Source organism: Ylistrum balloti, unplaced genomic scaffold, assembly GCF_031769215.1.
Source record: "Ylistrum balloti isolate Yb309-2 unplaced genomic scaffold, AGI_CSIRO_Ybal_v1 Utg370104, whole genome shotgun sequence".
Lineage (NCBI taxonomy): Eukaryota > Metazoa > Mollusca > Bivalvia > Pectinida > Pectinidae > Ylistrum > Ylistrum balloti.
In genome coordinates this window covers 1,565,225-1,590,495 of record NW_026782129.1, presented here as the reverse complement: position 1 = coordinate 1,590,495, position 25,271 = coordinate 1,565,225, and the positions used below count along the sequence as shown (strand labels likewise).

The following is a 25,271-nucleotide window of genomic DNA, read 5'->3' as shown; positions in this document are numbered from 1 at the left end:
AGTTTCTGTATTTCTGTGTTACTTACCTGAGATTTGTGATTTGAGTTTCTGTATTTCTGTGTTAAGACTGTTAGATGCATCACCACTATTTGCAAGTTGTGCTGTCAAATCTGTAAGACAAAGCAGATAATTTGACATACTAGGAAAAATACTAATCCTCTAGAAACACCAGTTAGGGAATAATCATACCTATATTTTGATAATGTAATTATGAATAACATTACAAATTTATTCATATTTGATATTTTGAAAGCATCAGATTATGTAGAAAATCATAAGAAAATTCCTTCAAGTGAACAAGAACATGAAATGGACATTAAATGTGCGGATGACAAAACAGAAATAATTAAGAGTCAGAAGCACTTGACACATCTGGAAAACATCATAGACTTTGACCTGAAGAGCAATCTCATGTATGTACTTTCAACAGGTAGAAAGTAAAGAAGTCTTATGATGTTTCAACCTAAAATTACTCCTTCACCATTAAAATCTGAGTAGATGGTATTTCTCTATCTATAGTAAAACAGTGAGAATGAAATTTAACCCTCAGAGATGAAAAGTATTGGTGAACTTACTGTCAATAGTTTCCTGTAATTTTTGTCTGCGTATTGTGCTGGTTTTGGCTTCTTCATTCTGGGGGGCAAAAGTTTCAATTACAGTAACAATGAAAAACATTGACATATCACTTCCCAAAATTTTCCCTATTTTTTGTATTTTTTCTTGGCTTTCAGTAACCTTTTCCAGAACCATGTACTCATATACACTAAGACATGAAGATAAGCAGATAAGCATTATTATGCAGAATAAAGGATATATTTTTATATGTACGCACCATTTTTTTCGCTTTACTTTAATAAGATAACACTCCCAGACATCCTTTTAAGATTTCTTTTGCTTTTTTTCTCATTCCTTTTAAGTTTTCTTTCTCTTTTAACTTTCTTTTGTTAAAATTATTCTCCAAAGACAGGATTTTTACATTTGTTTCTGTTAATTCTACATCCCTCTAACCATGCAATCTCAGCCAACTTTCTTCATATAAAATTCCAGTGCATTATTGCACAAAAAATTGTAAATGTTATGACCATTTCTGGATTTTGTAAGTTTACAAAGAAACCTTCTTACACTTCCTCTTTTACAATAAAGATAGAGTAAATCCTCAAATTTCAAAATTGTAGGAATCTTCGTTTTTATCTCCCTGATGTGTTTGAACTGCAGGAATTTTCTAATATTGGAAAATATATGCAGACTCTAAAAAAGCTCATCCCATGTCCATCCGAAAAAAGGTTACAAAAAATATGTCATCTTTTCAATTACGGATTAAATTCTGGATCATTGTGCTTTTCTCCCCAATTTTTTTTACAATATATCTATACCTATTAAACGTAACAGCTTGCCTTTGTATTTGAATTTGTTTTTCTAAAATTGAAATGAGTGGCTGAAATATCACATAGATATCTATATTTGCACTGTTAATGGTCTCTGGACTTTTATCTCAAAACAAGGCCAAGTTAAAAATTGATAATAGATATTAAATTTTTTCATAATGAGGCTGACTTTAAAAGTTTTAATCTTTCACACTCAAAATGTTAACGGTTACTGAACAAGCATTATTCATGTCATGTTAAATGTAAAAGAAAACTTTATTTTTTTCTTTCAAATTTTATTCCAAACATCTCAAGTCCCAAGACTTCTTTTTAACTTGGCCTTACCAACACCCTCTTTGTAAATATTCAGCAGCAAGGCATTTGTTCGCATAATTAAGTAAATCGCACAAGCTGGTGACTATATATCAAGTTAGATATTTTTCATGATAAAAGTGTATCAAAATTCACACAAAATTTAGAATATTTCTTTGCTGATAAGAAATCTTAAAAGTGGAAAAGCATCCTTGCATTATTGATGGAAATTCACCTGAAACATCATGTAAGGTGTGTTTCATCAGTCAAAGATATTTCAGTTGTAGACTTATATCATGCATAGCTTTATACATCAAAATCCAAGAAATCCTTAAATTACTCTCATAAATGAGATATTGCTGATAGATAGGTATACAACGTACATGTCTATATGGTACATAGTCTCATTGCCCAGCCCCATCATTTATTTCTTGCACAGTGACAGTTGTTCAAACTCTGTTTCTTTTCACAAAATTTGTATGTCAAGTTACAGTGTGTGCCAGGGTGTACATAAATATATCTAGAATTTACCTCACTTCCTGTATCAAAGGAGGCAGCAGAAAGTTTCTACTGCTGATGTTTTTTTTTTTTTTTTTGTTCTACAAAATTTTTAAATGAAGATGAAATTGTGAAAAAAAGGTGAAATAAAACAAACATTGAAGCAAAATTTTGATACCAGACATTAAAATGACTCAACTATTCACTACAGTTTCTCTGTAGAATTGATTTTTCTACATAAGTGTGATCAGTACTAATTAATTTCAGATTTTGAATGGCTACAAACAGGTTTTGAACAAAATGCTTGTTTCTGGTTAATATATTATTCTTGATATTTTCATAATATTGCTTTTGTCCAGAGATCAGTAACTTAACAAAAAGGACTGTAACTGATTGGGACCAAGGTCAAATTAATGACAGTTCATAGAGTCAACACTGCAACATCTTCAACAAGCAGAAGTATACTCTAGATGTGAAGAGAACCTGAATAAGTCTCATAAATTAGGAAATCTAATAATACGAAATCATAAAAAAAATAAATAACGAAACAACAGGTAATTCACTATCAAGTAGACCATGTAAAAATCACAGCCACTGCAGCTGAAAATAGATTGAAAAATACAGAAAGAGGACACAGTACAACAGACAGTATTACAAGAAAAATATCAAATATGTAGATCCTACTCTTCTTGCAAGGAATTTTTCTATTATATGTATAATCATTCATACAAAAATACTATAACATTGAGTGTATTGAACAAACCAGCCAAATTCTTGTTGATTTTTTTTAGAAATTCCAATGAAGTTCTTAAAAATAATTTGAAATTATTTCTCAACTAAAATTTCATTCCAGCTCTTCATTCATTCTGTCATGTCCAGTGTGTTAAATGAGCTGAGTCCTGTACACATATACTAACACCCTTCCCCAATCCCACTTCTCTACATAACTAACTATACTACGCCATCACAACATTATACCACAGTCAATCCCACTAGTCAACATTTGTCCAAGCACACAACTCATATCTAATACCTACATTCTGATTCTCCAGATAAAACAAGTTATATTTTAACGTTTCAAATACTTTCAAACTAAAAATATGATTGACATTACCAAATTACAGAGACAGACAAAAACATCCCAAAAGTACCAAATATCAGAATTTACTCTCTTTTTGATAAATTATGATCCAAGAACAGCATTTTCTTAAATTATGTTTGCAAGCTGTACTATTTATAATAACTTTGCTAATATATATGCAGAAGAAAGCAAGATTATAATACAACCAAACTTCAGTGATATAAATGGGCAACCTCATAACCTCCTATTGATATATACATGTCTTAACACAAACTCTGGTATACAAGACCACATATATATCAAATATTAACTAAAATATATCTCAGCAGCATCTAAGACTTAAGTAATGAAGTTTGGCTGTACACAAATTACAGAAATTAACTGAATAATTAACTAAAAAACAGCATAACAGCATACACCAAAATTAAAATTAAGGGGAAGTTACTCCAAGCCAGAAAGGGGACCTGTTTTGAGTGCGGTGCCGTGCAGGGAAAGTGTTGTGGTCTTTCCCTTACCTTCCCTTTGTGCTGACAAAGTATTAGTATATACACACTTAGGGGCTAACATGATCCCAGTCAAGTAAAGCCTCCAGTCGACACAGACCATATCGCTATAGAGACAGGAAAAAAACACCAAAATATAATTACCATCCTGTTTCAAAAGTTTCAATATGATCAGTCGACATAGACAATATCAATATAAAGGAATATAAATTGAAAAAAACATTTTTTTATGGAAAACAAATCTGTTAAATTGTACCAAATGTTTTTCAGGTCACTTGAAAACATACATTCTATCAATTCTTATTTTTTTCCATCTTAGCACAAAAATGAAAGTAATTCATCACCAAAGACTTAAAGCCATTTTTTCCTCTAAAACTTTAACTTATGTATTTCTGATTATTTTTCCATATAACAAAAGTAGGATAAAACATACAATATACCTCCAACTTCTATGACTTGACTAGTGAAGGTTTATTATGGTATAATTTTGATAGGAACATTTTCTTTGAAAAATAGTCCTAAATGAAACAGGAGCTTTGAGTTGACAGAGATCACAAGAGTAACGTAAGGTTGTGGTAAGGAATGATGGTAAAAAAAAAAAAGTGGATCCACCAAACCAATGCACAAATCAGCTTAAAATCATCTTCTTCTGTAGAAAGATAAACCCAGAAATCATTAATGCTGTACTTTAATGTATGATTTATAATTACACATAACATCGATTTTCAAAAAAAAAATTTTTTTTAATTTAATGATTTATTTTTCAGAGAATTTAGAACAATTTAAGCTGATTTCATATCAATTTGAAATCACATCAATTAAAAAAAAATCCTGACAATATTCAGCAGTTTATCAGAAATCCTCCCAGATTTTCCAATGATATTTCTGATTATTTTACATTTCACTTTCCTACATACAGTATGTACAACAAGCCATATTTCTAAAAAAATAATTCTTACACTTTTCAATCAAACTGCACAAACATTTTAATTCATAGGACAGCATTTATATAATATGTTTTGATAAGGTTAACAAAAATAAAAATTCAATGACCATAAAATTTCATAATGAGGCAATATTGTACCACTGATGCAGAATTAAATTACTGATCATGCAGTTATTTTATGGATACCTTAATTATTACAATAATTAGCAACATCACTCATAGCACAATTACGTGCAGAATTCATCTTAACTGTGTGCAACATTTTACAAGTCTGGAGCTAAAAGCAAACAAAATTCTGCACAATCTAACTATTACAAATTGAGAATCTAAACAAAATAAATGCTTAACATCTGGTCACAATTTTGATTCTAAACATGGACATTTCGTAGCAAAGCAAAGCAGAACAATAGTCAACAATACAGTGTAAAAAACTCAATCAAATACAGGAGGTTGGAAAGGAATGCAGGGCAGCAAAGAGAAGGCAGAAAATCTCAAAAAGAGAGATAACTCTGTGTGATTTTCGTTTTTAATTACAAACACCCTGACAGACAAGTGATCACATTTGTGTCTAAAAGAACACCCTAGGTCAAGTGATTTAGCTAGGTCTCCTAGCATAGATACCTGTGAGAAATATTTATAGTTCATCTGAAAATATTCAAACACTTGTCATATATTTACATAAAATATACACATAACAAGTCAACTTAAGTTACTCTTCTCAATATTACTTTCAATAAGAGAAGACTATATCATAAAAACATCCAAATCAAGAGATTGAAATATACGTAAGTAAACTGATTTTAATAAATGAAGAACAGATCTTCCTTTTTGGTTTATTTCAAATACACACACATCCTCCCCTTACCCCCCTACCCCCACTAACCTTTTATCAGAGTATGCTTTAAAAACAAATGAGTATGCACGGCATGCCAAGCAGACATTTTAAATCAAAACAAAAGCAAACACCAAGTCAGACCTTGGCATCGTCAAAAATCAGACCTTGGGTCAAACCAAGAAGTGAACCAACTTCATGAGACATTTGATAATGCAAATTATCAACCGACTAAACTGGTTGAACGACTAATGTAAAATATACTTAGTGAAACTAAATCATCTTTGAATAGTGAATCTACATTCCAATCTTTCCAAATTATTGAAAAATAGAAAACACGAAACAACTTATATTAAAAAAAATATCTGTAATATACAAATAAGTGTATGACATTAAAATTACTATTGGTACAGACTTATATAAAGCAGTAAATAGTCACACCTTACACACAATAGACCTCTGACTATGTATAAAAGCAGACACATTGCGACACATGTATACAGCAGATAACAGGATATAAACGGCCAGTATGTCTATGACTCACCAATTCACTTAATTTATTCTGCAACTCTTTCACTTCACGGTTACGGGATGACAGTGTGTCCTCAAGCTCTGTTACCTTTGAGGACTTCTCTTCAAGTTCTATGCTTACTTGGCTGGTCTGTAGGATAAAGAAAGCCACAAATATTATCTACTATCATAAAACACATAATTCACTTGTCATGTTCCCAATTTCTATGAAATGGTCCCTTTTAGTACTAACGATGGTCTCAAAGCATATGATGGACAGTGATTTCCTACTTTCATTTCACTTACATTTCCCTTTTTTCCTTTTGTTATTTGGTCAGATATAGGACCGTATAAAAGATGAAAAAAATATTATCATCTGTGTAGTATATTAAAAATTCTAGAAGATAAAATAGTCTATTGAGTATTGGATGTTCAACTTGATGTGACAATCTAATCATTTTAATTATCATCAGTACACTCAACTGTTGTACTGACTACAGGACAATCTTTTGTACACATTGGCGTTGAGTCCTAGTTATGATTTCCGAATCAGTTCAAAAGAAAAAATAACTTAGATGTGTTCTAAAGGTAAACACGAAAAACAGAAAAATACAAAATATAAAGAATACCTTTGCCCCTTCCTCAAGTCTTGAGGACTCGTAACCTTTGACCTTATTCTCTGCCTGAGATAATTTATGAGTAAGTTCCTCAATCTGATCCAGGAAAACAACATTTTGATCCTCAGTTTCGGATAGTCGTTCTGCCTTGTCCTTAAGTAGGGCCTGAGTATGAATGAAAAAGGATACTTTAGCCAAAAGAAAAGATACAAGAGTCTGAGGTATCAGACTGCTTCACTGAAATGCTTTTGCTGCTGAGCAAAACAAATCATCAAAATAACATATATACAAAAACATTAGAAATACCGTTTCCTAATAAGTCATGAAAAAGCCATGGAAAAAATCACTCTGATTTGTTTCTTTTTCTGAAACTGCATCTCAGACAATTAACAATAAAACAACACAATTCATACATCTATGATTTTCCAATTATGGCATAAACTTGGCTATACAAATTTTACTTTAATCTACAGCAGTAGTATAAAGAAAATGATTCAGTGCCAGTGATAGAAGTAAGAACCTTCAAACCAAACAGGTCCTGCTCAAACTTGTCTGCCCTTTCCTTTTCCCGTCGCAGAGATTTCTCTAGATCCTTTAATTTAGCCTCTTCTTCTTCTGTTTTTGACTGAGGAAGTTAGAAATTTACATTTAATGATTTGCTACACAGCCAATAGTTCATAACGTGTTCTTTTAAAGTCACTTCAATGTTATTATTTTAATGTTTTAATGTAAGTGCACATTTCACATTGAAGTTTGAAGTTAACTTTTTATTGAAATGTTATTAAACGTTATGTAAAATTGGTTGTGAATTGTGACTTCGTTGGTTATGCTTTTTGCTTGTGTCTAACTACTTTTTAACAGCAGGGTTTTATTCTATAAGCTGACAGGTTTGATAATTCATATGAATAGATGTATGTGTATGATAAAATTTCGATAGTAAAGATGAACTGTCCTTAAAAAGCATCTAGAGTAGGCATATTAGAAAATAAAATTGTGTATCACAGTATCATAAAAACAAAATAATGCTAGATCATATGGAGATGGTACAACAAATACAATGAATCTGGATGTCAGATTTCACGGGCCTTATATGGTAACATGAAAACTAATAGAGCTATGCTGTCAAGAAATAAAAAAAACCCATCCTCAGGAATTAAATCTGAGATTTTGACCTTTTCAAATCAAGTTCTTATAGGTAAAGTCAAGAAAATTAAGTGAAATTGTAGGTTATACAGTTAATCTTTAAGTAAAGAATAAAAAGAAGACAATTTCTCTTATCCTGTAATGACTCTGTAGCTATGAACTTGACTGTATGATCTTGGTATTCAATTGGTCTGTGGAGAGAATGTGTGGAATTTTAGGAAAACTAGTTGAAAAGTTAGAAACCTGTAGACATCTCCCACGTAAAACATTCTCACTAACTGACCGAATTGTAACCATTTTGTAGCTATGGCCCTAACCTTCAACAAGACTCCAAATATCTATGACAGGCATATAGTTGGTACGCTCCTGACTAAAATTAGGCTGAAAATTTTAGACAGGAACCTGTAGAAAACCCATGTATGGCCAGATGCACTATTCTACTGTTATCATCTAAACCTGCTATTGTAATGCTTACTTCAATGATGATAGGAACGTTTTACTGTATGGTAAGTCAAAGGCATACACCAGAACTTACTCAAAGCATTTTGTTGCACACTTCGATCTGAATCAGGATGTTTCTTACAAATTACAGCAAGGACAGACAAAATGATGGAATGTCAAATGTCAGAAGTATTCATCATCATTAAATCTTACAGGGAATATCAAACTGGACTAGAGCCTACATCAGTTACCAGGTAGGCGTGTTCTTCAATAGGGTACCGCTCTCGAACTTAGATACCCATAAAGTATGCAGGGAGATTAACGCTATTTACATAAAAGTGCTTAGCTGTCCTTACTACATTGTCCATTTAGAATAAGTCACAATAGAAATTTAACCCCGCAAAAAACACTGAGGGGTATGATACTGATGTAAAATTGTCTTGATGAAGCCTCGACCAGAGGCAAAACTAGTATGGAATGAAGTTCAGCATTACACTTACTGGTGACATGTGACCTTGTTCAGATTAGCTGAAACTTTCCAAAGGGAATATGATGTAATTTTGATTTTGATCATACCGTAAACTTATAAGTAAATATACATATTTATACCTCTAGGTCATCTATAAATATACATGTTTATACCTCTAGGTCATCTATAAATATACATGTTTATACCTCTAGGTCATCTATAAATATACATGTTTATACCTCTAGGTCATCTATAAATATACATGTTTATACCTCTAGGTCATCTATAAATATACATGTTTATACCTCTAGGTCATCTATAAATATACATGTTTATACCTCTAGGTCATATATAAATATACTATAAATATACATGTTTACCTACATCTATAAATATACATGTTTATACCTCTAGGTCATCTATAAATATAAATTTATAAATATACATGTTTATGTTTATAAATATACATGTTTATACCTCTAGGTCATCTATAAATATACATGTTTATACCTCTAGGTCATCTATAAATATACATGTTTATACCTCTAGGTCATCTTTGGTGATAGCTTCCTCTTCTATCTGGAACTGAAGATCTTCTACTTTCCTGTAATATAAGGCATTTTCTTTTAAAGGCTGTTTGTCTCAAGAACTCTCAAGTATTATACTGAGAGAGGATGCATCCACGTTCAAACTTTTTAGTATGACGAACATATACACTAACTGCTTCTCTGGGTTTCCTGGTGAACATTGTTTTACAAATAAATATCTTTTCCTTATTTCAACCAACCTGACATAATTTGCAATCCATTTGTGCAAGCTCTGTCTTTCATCATATTGAACTACTGATCATATCAGCCAGAAATTCAGTATTTTTTTTTAACTTTGTATAAAAATTCAATTCTTCTTCAAGTACCTTTTTTCATCCTCTAATTTACAAAGCAGGTCTGCCTTCTCCTTCTCCAGTTGTTGTATCGTTGTCTTTAACTTAATCACAGCATCATCTGTGTCCTCGCGAAGACGCTCATTCTGGACACGCATAGATGTTAGTTCTCCCTCAGCCTGGACAAAAAGTACATTACAGTATATATTATGAAGGGTACATGGCAGCTGATACAACAGTAATTGTGATCCATGTCTTTTGGAGAGATCCACATTTTTAATGTTTTCAATTCCACTTATTATGTTGATCTCTCTGTTCAGAACCTTATTCAATTTCCGTCTTCAATACACTTATAAGTACATTATGTGTCTGTCTTTTTTTCAGCCGATACCTATATACAAAAGGCACAGTACATCTATTTCTTTATGCAGATTTATTATCATCAATGTAGATTAGTGGAGAAGCTTGTTTCGCATATACATGTACTGCTATTGGCAGAAATGAGACACATAGACTTGTGACAGTGTTAACACCTATACTGATGTCTGGTTTCATTTTAAACCTTTGATTAGCCAGGACTTCTCACTCTGACCCATCAATGCATCACATGAAATCAAATAACTGTTGTGTGGGTTCATTTGTCTTAACTTTCCCCCCATAACCATATTATCTGTTACCATACATACTGTGCCTTCAGACAAAGTTGTGAGCAGGAAAGCCATGCTATCACTGGATCTTGCCAGAGACAAGAATGATGAAACATTTCTTTCAATTATTTCTTACAGTTATTTTCATATTTTTTAAGTCCTTGTAACTTGTACAGGAACTGTAAGAAGTTACATATGACAAATTATTTACTTAGGTTTGAGAAAATTAAAATTAGAATAATTAACAAGGAAGTAGTGATTTCTTTAAATCACCATTACATGCCCTTTCTTAGTTTATTGTTATCTTCTGGAACATAAAATGAGACCAGGGGAGATAACTCACCTCATCTACATGGGCTGCAGCACGAGCAACTTCTGCCCTCTCTAGATCTCGTTCCCTAAGAAGCTGTTCTATATGTTCTTCTTTTTCCTTTAAAGCTTTCTGTGGTTATAGCAAACATTCATAATATAGCATGATATATTGTGAATGGGAAGCCTGAAGCACAAAATGCTCTTGCATTCTCAAATATATGGACAAATGCCACAGGGTAATATCAACTCTCACAAGATTTTTCTATTACATTTATTGTCTGTTTACATTTAACTCCAAATCATGCATCCGCATTTTAAAATTTTTTTCTTTTTTTATTGATCACAATACAAAAATTCATACTAGAATAATTCAAATTCTAATTCAATTACAGGCTTGAACAGACAAATTAAAACCATGGTGGTTATTACAATTGATTAGATCAAAACAGGCATTGTTAAATTAATTAGTTCTACATTCTTATTAGACCTGAATCATGTCACTCGTGGTAAAAGTACACCAGTCAGTATCTAAATACACATTAATATTCCAATACATAACACATTACATTAAACAATAAATGATTGCATTCCTCTCATGGACAATGAACAGATTTTGACCATTGATCAAAATTTACAATATGGATGCACTTAAAGCTTTTTGAATGATAAAGCCTCCTGTTTCATTTCTCTCTTATAATAGTGATATGTGTCAACTAAATTCAGCATGACAAATTGGTAATGTCAGTTTGTAGACGAAATCAAAGTCTATAAACGCAACTATTAAGTCACTTTCAGACTAGCATGGTCAAAGATGAGGTGATCACATAAAGAGTTATAATTATGTTATTATATTAACAATGTTTGAGGTCAATAAAGTGTCAGATTACCCATGATGGGAGAGTAAATCAAGTATTGTTTGACCACTGTTCGGATGTCAAATTATGTTTTGCACAATAATCTATTAGAGGTCAAATTCAGTATTGCATGACAGCTGTGACAGCAGTTCAGAAGTCAAATCATGTCTCACAAGACAGTCATTAAGAGGTCAAATCAGATCTTGTAAAACCTTTGTTTAGAAGGCACACTATATGGGGAAACATTTGCCAAGGGCTATTTTTGTCCTTCAATCAAAATGATTGTGTTCCACCAGTGTTGATTTCATCATCAACACATTACTACATATACTACATCTTTAACTTAAAACTTAGAAAATATTTAATCATTTTCTCCTTATTGACAAAAACACCAAATGGTTGAAAGCTAAACAGCCTTGAAAGTTTCTCCACGAAAAGAAGTCTCATTTATGACCACTAATGGAAACCAATTCAGTTTGGCATGACCACTGTTTCAGCTTTACACAACCACAGTAAAAATGCATACATATTCATGTAAAAACTAGGATAATCACTAACTTAGTTCTGATTTGAATGGATTAATCTCATCCAAGGAGACCAGTTTACCACTTTTTAAAAAGAAAACATCATGCTTAACTGTAAAATCTTAATCTAAGATTGACAAATGTCTGTCTACTTCCCACAGAGGTGACAGTTCCTAAACTTACAGTTGGAAAAGTATTGAAATTTGGACTTTAGTACAAGTACAGGCACCATATTTTGACATTCATTTTCCCACTGAATCTACTTTTCAAAACAAAATACATTGTATAACAGTTCCCAGGGTATGACAATAGTTTCAATATTTGTTTTGACTGTATATGTACTTGATTACAGAAATTTCACTGATCACATTAAATCCAGCTTTTTGACGGGTTAGTTAAATCTTTAAATCCAACAGTTCAGATCTCTACTTAAGAGATAAGAATTGGACTGATTTTGAAATTGTCATGGATCATAATATACCTGTGACCTCTTTGATACAAGATAAAAGGAAACCTTTAAGAGTATGACTGTGAAAATGACAAACTTTATTTTGTAGTACCAGGTTATCTATTTTCAGAAAACAGATGTCAATGTTTGTCAATATCTTGGTCTGGACCCATTATTACAAGTGCTGACCATGGATAGGCAACTTTGTGATTTTGTAACATCATATTGTAAAGGTTTGGGTTTTAAGGTGTGCTTAGTATAACCATCACAAGTTGTGAAATATTGACATTACAAGGACACTGACAACAAAAGGAAGAAGATATTAGCATGGTTAATCAAATGGGAAAGGAGATCTCAACTTCACAATATAAATGATTTACCAATTTTGCTTTATTTTCATATGGATGTCCATGTATAAGTACAATTAAATTTCATGGTTATCTCAAAGATGATGGGATTATTACTAAAAAAAAAGATAAAATTTGGTAGGGACTCCAAGTAGGTTTATTCTGAAATTAACAGATGCAGAAAAACAATACGAAAATACCAACATGAGGACATGATCATAATTCAAACTCAAATTCCATACATAAAACAAGGGCAAAATATTAACCAAAGAAAGATTTACATGGAGATGCCTGAGATAATACAAGGAAAATAAAAACCAGGTGTTCTAGAAGAGTAGGCATCTTCTGTTCATTGAGACACCTGCTATGTAAACCTTGATCAATCAAAGTAGTAATGTCAGGTTCTCAAATGAGAACAAGGTCTACAACAAGGAAACCTACAGGTAAAGTAACAAGCTTCCAACAAGTTCAGCTTAACATTGGAAAAAAACAAACTTCAGAAATACTTACATATGAATTATCATTTGATTTTCCTTCAGTCATTTACTAAGAAACCTAGAATTTTAGGGGGGGGGGGGTTCTGTCTTTTGAAGTTTATTTTTAAAACAGGAAAATTCCTGGTACATGCATTGATATACATATAAACACTTCTACAACAGATTAGAAAGGCTATTTTCAATTCAAAAGTCCCATTCAATAGTTCAGTAATGTTACTGTTTCCAATATAGTGAAATAATAAAAGCTACACTATACTGTTAAACTACTAAACTGAAACCACTACAGTACCGTAACACAACTTCTATGTGATAAATCCCAAAAATCTCACAGAAATACATTGTTTAAAACAGAAACATAAGGAAACATTTTGATGATTAAATTACTACCATCCAATTCAACAATCTACGACAAATATATACTATATACATGGACAGCAGACATACAATTAGGTACCATGCATATATGCTAAAGTATACTGAGGTGATCCAAAAAGACATCAATCTGACCTTGACCCATCACTCACCTGTAGGGCTGTGGTGGTGGCAGAAAGGTTAAGAGTGCTGGGTCGCTGGCTGGTTTTGGCCTGTGTTAATACCAGAGACTTCCCATCAGACACCAATCATTAGTAGCAGTGGCATTAATGTAGGTGGCAGAGGGCAGGTGAAAAACATTATTATCTCCCTTAGATCATTTTAATAGAAATTACAGATCAGATAAAAATGATTTTATTACCTCCCTTCTATCATTTTAAACATCTTAATTACCATGTCTTCATCACTTTAGTGCATTAGTACAGAAAGTAGAGATCAGGTATATACAACATTACTACTTTATACATGTATGTAACTCTACAGCAGAATCAGATAACAACATTATTATCTCCCACTTATAGTAAGATAATTGCTGTTTCTTTATTATTTTAACAGAAATGGAAATGCAGTCATAATAAAATTCCTCCTGGTGATCATTTTAATGGATGTAAAAAGACTACCTGGTAAGTTAAAAATAGTTACTGTCTCTTGATTATTTCAATATAGTCATCATATATCATGTCAACATTTAATTGTTATCTCCCCTTGATCAATGGAGGTAGAAAATGCTACCTATATTGTATGTCCAATTACCATCAAAACTCCCTCTTAATAATTCAAACATCAATCTATTCATTATTATCTATGTATAACCTAATTTGATATTTTGCTGAAATATTGTCATACATTTAACTAGTTATATGAAGGGAAGTCTATCAAATCACACCATAATTTTGGAGGTTTTTTTCAAGAGCTGATTTTTCTTTCTGTTGGTTAATTTAAGCTAGTTGCTATAAACTTACAACTATTGTGTTATGAACACAACAAGGTCATGCCCTACTCCCTACCCTGACTTTCATTTTATAGACATACTTTGAATCAATTTTCAAGGATTTTTGAATAGTTTTAATTACATTCATGCATGCTTGATTAAGTTGTGACTAAGAAACTATGAGGTGTTCCCTGAAGTGCAAAAGTTAACAATATCTAACAGATGCAAAGTTATTTTTTAAGAAAAACCAATTATGTAGAGTCAAAGAACTATATATAAGCTACAGTAACTAATCTACTTGGTATACATACTATCAGCTATAATCTCGTTCATACCTAAGATTTAATGCAATGTTTTATTTCTATTCCTAAAAGAAGACCAAAACTACAACGTCTAAGTGACAAAGTTTTATGCTCAGAAATTTGTCATAGCTTGATCGTATTTGAAATAAAACCATTTTTAAAGAGTTGCTAATATTAGCAATCTTAACTTTTAGATAACTTTATATCTTCCCTGAAATAATGTTGCCATTTTTTATTTTTTATTTTTCATCATATCGGTATATATATTCTAGGTCCTGATCTTTTACTGCCACCTCTACCACCAAAATAAGTGTTGTTACAAGAAACCACATAATCAAAACATCAGTTTGTGAAATGAAGGAGTTAAGAACAGCATTACTCCACACAATCTGTAAAGATCTTTAGTATTTGGACTTTAGTTTAGATCTATTAGACAGATAGAAACTGAAGACAAGGAGATTGTGATCTTTATTGAAAGATTACCATAAATGATATACCATAGAATCTATCCCTGATTAAGTTTTTAATTAACTTTACACCTTATATTATAATTAACATTTAAAGTGTACTTTTTTATTTAACAATATACTTTAAATCTGAATCTGGTGAACTTGGTAAACAAATATTCATTGAAAATATCAACAGAACAATGAACTGTAGTAAAAATTTTACATATATTTTACAATTAAACTGATTTTGTATACACCATGTACATTTATCTAGAGAATAAAATATTTTCACATTAAACTTCTTCATGCATAACTCATGCTGAAAAAAAAAATCAATTAAAAAATATTTTTAAAAAGTGAAAAAAGTTAAAATAACAGCAATTAAAATGCAGCAAATTATCTTCAGGATTTAATGACTTAAGCTTGATATGTCTACATGGAATTAACTGGTATTACTTATGGCACTTGAATGTTAAAATGTAAAGAAAATCATCATCTTACATCTGTGAAGGAAAACTAGTATCATTGACTATCATTCTACTTAAATTTCCTCAAAAACAATTACAAGATTAGACATGAAACACACTTTTTATTTAACATGCAAACTGCAATTAAATTATTCATCAGTTTGTATAATATCAAATATATATATAAATGTATCAGTTATTGCACTAAAAGTGTTGTTGTAGGATAACATCGTTTTTAAAGTGGAATTGTTTACCTATTCAAATTACATGATTTGTAAATAAGAATTAAATTATTGTACAGATTTTGTAGGCTAATTCTGCCACAAATTTTCAAAGGGATATTCATTTCTTACTCAATCTAAATATCATATTTATGTCTCTGATGTCTTCAAATGCTCTTTCTAAATCCTAAATACCTGTGGATTGATCTTGGCCAGAGTTGGAATCTTTCCATAATTCTTTATTTTCAAAGTAAATGTCGGAAAGTGACATTGGATCTCATTTTTTGTTTTATTTTCAAAGGTCAACAAGACTTTGTAAACATATGAAATATATACACAGTTATAGATTCCTGTATATAGGTAAGAGTTCTGTAGTTATACTTAACAATTCCACTTTAAATAATACTTTCATCTATACATATATATAAAAGTGAGAGATTACAAGAGGGTGAGGATTATCAAGTGAAGCATGGACAAAGCAACAGGCCAAAACACGAGCGACATGCAAACCACATGTTGTAGGGAAATACAACAATGATACATAACATTTCCGTACAAATTTTTCTTATATCGCTATTATATCTGCTATAGCAATAATAACATCAAAGAAGAATGCTGGAAAACAAACATGGTTCATCATTTTGAAAATTGGATTTTAGTAAAGACAAAATATCTAGTAAGGAAAAGTACAGAGAAATTAAAGAATGGTCACTATTTTTCTAAAATTTCCAGTTACAAGTCAAATCAATACCCTTATATCTAATACAAATATTGATAGTCTTGATATATAAATTACTCTGTACATTCAGTTTATAAAAAAAAAGTCCTGTGTTATGAAAATTGCAGTAATTCATCGTAATATAAGACTGACAGTTATTTTTCAATCTCTATGTTCCTGCTGTGAATTATACACAAAAGCTCAGCATTTAAGAATGAAAATTTCAATAATGCACAAAGCTGTATGATTCACACAAAGTGCTGTTTCTGAGTATTAACTGTAAGCACATCTCTTTACATGACATTGCGCTTGTGAATCACTCTCCGATCATCCTCCATTGATTTTATCTTTATGTTGTCAGCACCAACTCTGTTCAGAGATGATTCAGAACACAACTCTATCACACTGTCTCCAGATCTAGACTATGAAATGTGATAGATGTATTATGGAAGCTGGATTACATCCTCATGATATTGTTATTGTTATGGTGGTGTGAGGTGGGGGGGATAGAACAGAGTTGTAACACTCTGCATAATATCATATAGATCTAAGTGCTTTGGAAAAAATATCAAATATTTTATAATATCACCCATCTTTTAAACTACTTATTAGAAAAAAACCTCTTTTGTTTTTTCAATTTACACCCAGCTCTTACCACAAACTAAAAATCGTTATACAAGTCTGCTATCTCATGGGTGGAAATGGATGGATGGATGTCAGACAGTTTAGTCTTATGACTAATCTTTTGTTGTTAGGTGACGGAAAACATAACAGCTTATCCACATTGATGTTGTAATGTGCATCTTTTACTGACTGTCTTGTACTTTAAGACAAAAAGATTCTTTTGTTTTTTACGATCTCAATATGATATAACAATATGCTGGCATGAATAGAAATAGCAGATTCTGGATGGCCCAGAGAAAGAGGCAGATCTAAGAGACTAAAACACCTGTATCCAAAAACGACCAACCTTTAAATAATAAAAGCTGGGATTGCTATCATTACTCTAGGCGAAAGAGACCTGTAAGTCTGTGATGTAAAGACATGCCACAAACATTCCTAACATTTTACTTCTATCTGTGTATTTCCTTTCACACAGGTATGTAAATGTACACTGATATAGTGTTATGGACTATGTGTCTTTGTTCATTTCTCTATGTAAACACAATACAAGTATACATTACCATAGACAATATGAAAAACCAACTCAAAACACTTAAAAGCTTATATACATAATTTGTATAATCTAAGACATACAAAAAAGTATTTTAAACGTTTAAATGTTTTATGTTCCTATAGTAGTTATATTCAGAAAAGCCCACCGAACAGATGACCAAGGACTTCAGATATTTCACAAAACCGTGAATATACATATGTGTGTTGTTTTTGTTTGTTTTTTGGAGAAGAGGGGGTTGGGGTTGGGGGTGGGAGGGTTGGGGGGGTGTGGGGGGCGGAGGGGATGCTGGGGGGTGATCGTAGGGGATGCCAGATTTGAAAGTACATATTATGTATTTCAAAATAGGAAAAAGGTGAAAAAACTTCGATTTAAAATCAATGAAATTTGTACTTTTGCAAATTTATAAAAACTTTCTGTTTTGGCGACAGTGATACAATTGTACATTACAGTAAATATCCACGGGGTACTTATATCAATCTAGCACCACACCCAAGCCAGGTGTTCCATGAGAGTAGCAGCTCACATTATCTACATACCTTGGTTATAGGGAATATTAAATATGATATAAACCCTACCTTTGTACATTCCTAACATAAATACAACAGGTTGTGCCTTTGTATAATGTTATTTAAGGAACGGTTATATGTGTTGATACAAAACAGGTTTTCTTGTATATCTTTAGTTATTTGGTTTAAAACATGTAAAACCTATTTGAGTTAACAATTATTTTCACTATAACATTTATCTGCACTGTACACAAAATCCATTTTCATTTTAATTTCTCCATATTCCTATGCTGTAATCCAAAATTGATTTTTAAAAATTCACTTAGAGAAATTTCAATTGCAAAAAAATATAAAACGTACTGCAGTCATGTTGATTATCAATGATGAGTAACTACATACTAAGCAATAATATATATCATTAATTTTTTTTTTATCTTATATCATGATTAAAGAAGAACTCCGCCATAATTTGAACAGGACTTTCACAAGTTTCCTTTTAACAAAATTTTAAAATAATAAAATAATATTAAATTACAACACCCTTGAACACTGTTGTATGTTTGTAAACATACTCTTCTAGAGTTTCCCCAAGATCCAGTTCCCAATGCATGTTCTGAATGAAGAACTGAAAGCAGTGAGCTATAACGAAAAGATAAATCCTGATCTCTGATCAGATATCTGTAACACTGTTGTATCTGACTGTGTATACGGCTAGCATTCTAAACCATTACTCCACATGGCCAAGTTCTTTCAACAAGTTCACAAATAAATTTGAATAAGTTTTCCTTGTGATTGGATATGTAAACTTAATGTTTACAGGTCAGTGGGGAGATGATTGTGTACATAATATTGGTTCTTTAGTGAGTGGTGTATAAGTCAGCTAAAATATACTGTCTTGGTTAAATTCTATCCCCCTTGGAGCAAAACCTAAAACTAACATTTGAAAGTCTTACCGGCTTTACAAATTGAAAAAAAAAAAAAAAAAGAGAAAAAGATAAAAATAAACTTAATCTTCAAACTGTTATAAATATCTGATTTCTTGATTTGGTAAGATAGATATCAGTTTTATATCAACAGACCTTGACTTTATACTATCTTCATAAGTAACCACCTAATGGATTTTACTTGTAAATACCTGAAGTATGCTAACCAGTCCTAATTCACATAAAGTAGAGATTTAACACCCAAGTACTATATTTAAATGTTGTTTATCTAGAGATGAGATTAAGGGTTAGAGACAGGTTTATATAAGTAATCAGGACATCCTGGCCAGATGTAATGTTCATTTTATGTATAAAATCAGCTTACTGCCTAAAATACAAATCTGATAGATGTTAACAGTTACTAATTGCAAATGAGGTATGCACAACATGAGTTATACCAAAGTGATTTAATAGGAAATTCTTAATGAAATAATTGAAATTTTACTCCTTCATTTTAAAAGTGTGTGAAGTACAAAAGAAGTTATCTGTGTTTGACTGATTTATCTGGAACTACTTTATGAAAATATAAACTTTACAGATTTTACAACAATTGGGAAACAAATTTAGCAAAAATTACCTTATATAGAGGGAGTCTTATATATACAGTTCAGGAAATTTGAAATAGGTTGTGAGGTTTGACCAGATTTCGCACCATCATTACAAGCACCTGTAACACTTACTTGCAATAAAGGCTTGTAATATCGTAATGAAATAGTCTTCACAGTAACTATATTAGCAGAAGAACAAATTCCATTCTAGATTTAATGAATTCTCACCATCTTCACATTATCAGCAGAAAGAATTTCAAGGGACGAAGAAAAGGTTCAAAAAGGCCTAATTACAGCTGAGTAAATGGAGGAGGGTTCAGTGTGTGTACAATTGTACTATAGAATTACATTGACAACAACATACCAGATATGTACATATTGTATATTAAAGAAGATATTGTACTCTATGTCTTACAGTTTATTGGTACCCTTGCACTAGCTGCACTGGTATAAAACCATTCCACAATCAAAAGCACTGAAACAAATAGCTAGCAAGTCTGTCCAGAGGCAAAAAGGTCGGCTCTGCCAACTTCACTAACCATATAACATTAAAAGCAACCAATCATATCAAAGGATTACATGCAGAAGTAAGGATACTGTTGGTGGTTTGATTGGTTTCCACTGTAGTGGATAACAGGTGCTCGGTTTTATACACCTATCTAGGATGATGTATATAACAGTAGCATCCTCTAGGTCTCAAGTTACAAAAGTGACATCTCACATTAGGGACATTTTATACATCTGTCTAAGATTTAAGCTTTACATTAGACCTCTATCAGAGTATGTGGCCAATCTGACAGCAGAATAAGCATGCCTACTATAGGACAAAGGAGCTTACCAAAGAACAATGAGACTTTAGATAAATCTGAGCCTGGATATTCTAACAGTGTGTTTCCTGAAAACATTATTTATTATATGTTTAATTAAATGTGAAAAAGTTACAATCTGTTGGAATTTCATTTTAGTAGCACCACATAAATTACGATAAAATTGTGAGATGAGAAAAGGGGCCAAAAAAACTCAAATCAAAGATAGTAACACAACTTCCTTTTTTGAAAAAGTATACCCTAATTCATCAACTGTTCATAAGATAATGTAAATAAAATTGAGTCTGTTGGGAGACCACTTTGTCACAAAACAAATATTTTTTTCATTTAAAAAGTCAAATACATAGAGATGGTAAGCATCTTATACAAAAAAAGCCTAAAGATTAATTTTTGTTTGAACTTAAAAAATTTTGCATGTAACAGGAAGGGAATGTATTGCATACCTGAAGTTAGATACCATGAATCCTTAGTTACAACAATGCTGTAGATCTAACTGATTTTTCAATAGCCTAGCCAGACATCTCTATGATGACTTGACTGGGAGTCAATTTATAAACACTGCTGTTCTATGTTGTTATGTAAAGCCATAGTTTGTCTTCTTTCATATAGGGAACCTACTCACATAGCCACATCTGAGTTTCATCATTTTTGGCAGAGGTCACATATTCACATACTGTCTAGACAAAAACCCAACCATTCCCTAGCTCTGGTAGAAATCTTCAAATGTTTACTAGAAAATGAATACAGAAAGTCCAAACAAAAAATGTTTAACTGTTTTTTTTCCCCCATGAAAATTTGGATATCAATTTATATTACAAATTGAGAGTGTTGGGGAGGGGGGTCTCTTAAAAGGAAATTGGCTGTTAATCAGACTCAAAGAGGTATATATATTTTTTTTCAAATTCCCATGACTATCACAACAGTATCCTTATCAAACAGTTCCTTCAATCTATAGGTTAAAGCATCAGCAGGATCATGGAAGCAACCAGACAAAAAGAACAAAACTGCTCCAGAGATAAACAAAATAAAAGAATCCACAAGTATCCAGACACATTACCGGTGATGGTGACTTTTTTTGGATATGACGGAGAGGCAACTGATTCATAAAACAGAAAACATTCATAAACAAAATATCAAGCTAAAAAGCATATTGATCAGAAGGATAACACAGCATCACATACCTTAAACAAAATATACTATACAATATTTATAGACAAGTACTATAGTCTATGCTGAGAAAGTATTACATGTATAAAATGTTAATGAATCCTGGTTTATGTACATCACTACTTATGCATCAATACTGCAATACAGACAGTAGATGTCAATTGAAAAATAACAAAATATTGTCGCTCTTTTGATGAAAGTAGGACCTAATTCCACTGATAAACTGTGAGTGTAGTTACATACATCAGCTTAAGGAAAACAGATTTGACAGGAAAATAATTTATTGGTGCAATGCAGAAGGAATTTGTTTTTTTTAGATATTCAATATTTTTAAAGAGAGAAATAGCATACTAGCATATATACATGTATTAGCAAGATGTCGTTCAATCATACTTCTGGATACATGATTTAAGGAAAGTTATGTATGTACAAAATCTTAATCCAGGTTTGGAAATAGGAACAAGGCATCAGATCTACATCAATTCAGAAGCATCTAGTTATGATACACATCAAAATACATTTATATAAGCTATCTTGAATAAGTACACATTATAAATGCTATCTCTATATATGTTAAGAGTACAATGTGCATAACATAAATATAATAGGAATTTGTTTTCCTTACAATAAACATGATTTCAATTGTTTTGATTTGAGTATGACATGCTCCAGGACAATGAGGATCCTCTAATGCAGCCAATATATAGGAGAAAAGTTGAGACTGGCTAACACTTTATATATACTTATTATCAGGGCAGGGATATAGGTATTGCTGATATTCCAATACTGATTGTATTCAATAAAAGCACAATATCCTGATTCCTGAATATTGCCTTGTGATAAGTTTGTAATTTCTACTCATGTTGGATCTAAAATACAATATTCCTATCATTACAATAGTTTGTCATCCGTATTATTTTTCAAACTTCATACTGTAAATCAAATTTGCTGCGTATCTGTATTTTTGGAGATAAAAAAAGAAAAAGCATTTCAAGAAAAGAATGAGATTTAACATTAATACTTAAAAATGCATCACTATTGGAAATTATTTTATTTGTAAAATTACATATGGACTTATCACTGGTAATATGTGCTAAAAGTAACAAAATTTCAAGACTGATGCAGAACAATAGAATAAGCAAGTGCACCATCAATTTTTGACTGAGGAGAGGTGGGCTTATTAATGCTGAAATTATCTAGAAATATCTACATATAGGCCACATTCAACACACAACATCTTTACACAAGGCTGTGAAATAGTTATATGCATTTTCACAAACCATGTTTATATACAACAAAACAACATATACGCCATGCAGCTTACTAATGCAACAGTCCAAAGATAAGAAAATAGGCCGGAAGTGAGGAGAGAAAGTTTCTACACACGCCACACACACGGTCATTTCGGAAATCAAAATTTCAAAAATTGTGAGAGGAGGTTGATTTTTAATTAATTCCTTAGAATCTTAGGGTTACAACATATATGTGGAAGTAGAGATTTGGCTCGGCAAGTTGTAGGTCCCAACAAACACCACTAATCTATAGCGGTGATGATGATATATGTGAGGTAATATGTGTGAAATGATGGTCATTTAGTACATGAAATACATATATATGATGAAGGGTGAGGATGATGATATATAAACCTGAAGTAGCTAGAATTTCTACTTTCATTTTAGATTCATTCTACTTTCACTTTCAGCTGATCTTGCATTTTTTCAGTTCATCATTACACTAAAAGGGATTGACACATAATTGCCAAACATGTGAATGGATTATTATTGTTAGTTTTCAACGACACTGAATTCAACAAACTTTATGCTGAATTTCCTTAATTTGAAATATTGACAAATATCATTTCATGCATCGACAAACATTTTTCTAGTTTAGAATTCCTATTTCACTAAACACAATGAAAAATGAAAGTGTTATTTAAATATGGTGAAACCATTGTTAGCTTATGATTATCATAAATATGTATTATCCACACGGATTAGTTTTATACTGTTATCCTAAGTTATTGCTGTAAACAACAATAGATATATATACATGGTTAATGCAGGCACAATAGTATAACAACACACTAGTGTTAGCTGGATTATCAATATTACTGTGAACCTAAACACACACAGTCCTATAAAACATTGCTTTACGAATTACCATGTTATTTCAAGTCTCCATATTTAACATTTACCCTTAAATCATTAAACAGACTAATAAAAACAAAGTAATTTCCATTGAATGATTCACAGGATAAGAGAAGGAAAAAAATTCTGAAGCTGTTCACGAATCAGATCCTGTATCTTACGAAACAATTTTTTTTAATATGACAAATTTTTTTTTGAACTATGTTTGAAAGACACTCCATGTGAATCTTCCAAAAAGAACCGTCTTCACATGCATCTTACAAAATAAATTGTCCTTTTAACTACTTCTTCAACCATGATATAATGATGAATGATGATGGAAGTTATGCAAGATGATACAGAAAATACCAAACTGTGGTTATATCAATAATACATTGTATCATGCATGAAAGCACCATATATAAAACCACACATCTGTCTGAGCCAGCTGCTACTAGTGGAATTCTTTTCCATAGAACACAAACCATGAAACCTACTACTGTTCAGAGCCAAACCCTTACTTCCACATCAACAGTGACACAAAAGTATTAGCAAAGAAATATTTGGTGTCGTATCAGCATATATGACGAAATCCATACGTGTGAGGTATATATGTTGCAAAAATTTGATCTAGCTATGACAACCAGTGATGCCATACAGATCATTAAATTAACTTTTTTCATTTTTTCTACGTTTTAAAAATTTACAATTTAGAATGTGATCTTACTATGACAACCAGTGATGTCATACAGATCCTAATCAAATTTTTGAGGATATTTTTGGAGAATTTTGATAAAGAAGCATCAGTGAAGCTGCATGTACCTGGTTATTCAAGGACGTCACTCCCAGTCTTACCCGGCTTCGTGACACACTAGATGCAGACGAACTGATGGAGCTGACAGATTCCTGACTCCCACTTCGTTCCCGAGACAACCTTAAACTGGTGTTCATCAGAGAACGTGCCTGAGGGCTTGGGGTGGTGCTTCCTGTACCAACGCCAGGCCCAGATCCAGACGTTAGGCGCGTGACTTTGTGTAACGGAGCAAACAGCCCGTACATGGGGCGGCAATCGAAGTATCTGTAAACAAATATTAATCATAAGTATCAAAAATACTTAACTGAATTTGTCTTGTAAAAGTAATTAAAGCCATTGACCACCATACAGCCAGTTATTTTCATGGGAACAATATTTTCATTTTTTCACTTAACATTAATGTGACTATAAAAATTTAATTAGTGAAATAATGAGATA

At 31.8% G+C, this 25,271-nt stretch overlaps 1 protein-coding gene across 5 annotated transcripts in view; it reads right to left on the bottom strand.

Moving 5' to 3' along the window:
* The window catches only part of LOC132550057 (CAP-Gly domain-containing linker protein 1-like), an 83,975-nt gene that overhangs the window by 46,765 nt on the left and 11,939 nt on the right, over window positions 1-25,271 (bottom strand). For 2 of the 5 annotated variants that reach the window (XM_060214056.1, XM_060214059.1), the window contains exons 5-15: window positions 24,842-25,097; window positions 21,784-21,822; window positions 13,750-13,809; window positions 10,587-10,685; window positions 9,630-9,775; window positions 9,260-9,320; window positions 7,184-7,288; window positions 6,676-6,828; window positions 6,081-6,197; window positions 576-633; window positions 27-110 (exon numbers count right to left, since the gene is read on the bottom strand). In XM_060214056.1, coding sequence (XP_060070039.1) covers window positions 27-110; window positions 576-633; window positions 6,081-6,197; window positions 6,676-6,828; window positions 7,184-7,288; window positions 9,260-9,320; window positions 9,630-9,775; window positions 10,587-10,685; window positions 13,750-13,809; window positions 21,784-21,822; window positions 24,842-25,097 — 1,178 coding nt within the window. The remainder of the gene's footprint in view (window positions 1-26; window positions 111-575; window positions 634-6,080; window positions 6,198-6,675; window positions 6,829-7,183; window positions 7,289-9,259; window positions 9,321-9,629; window positions 9,776-10,586; window positions 10,686-13,749; window positions 13,810-21,783; window positions 21,823-24,841; window positions 25,098-25,271) is intronic. The other 3 variants (XM_060214057.1, XM_060214058.1, XM_060214060.1) reach the window with 3 other exon arrangements.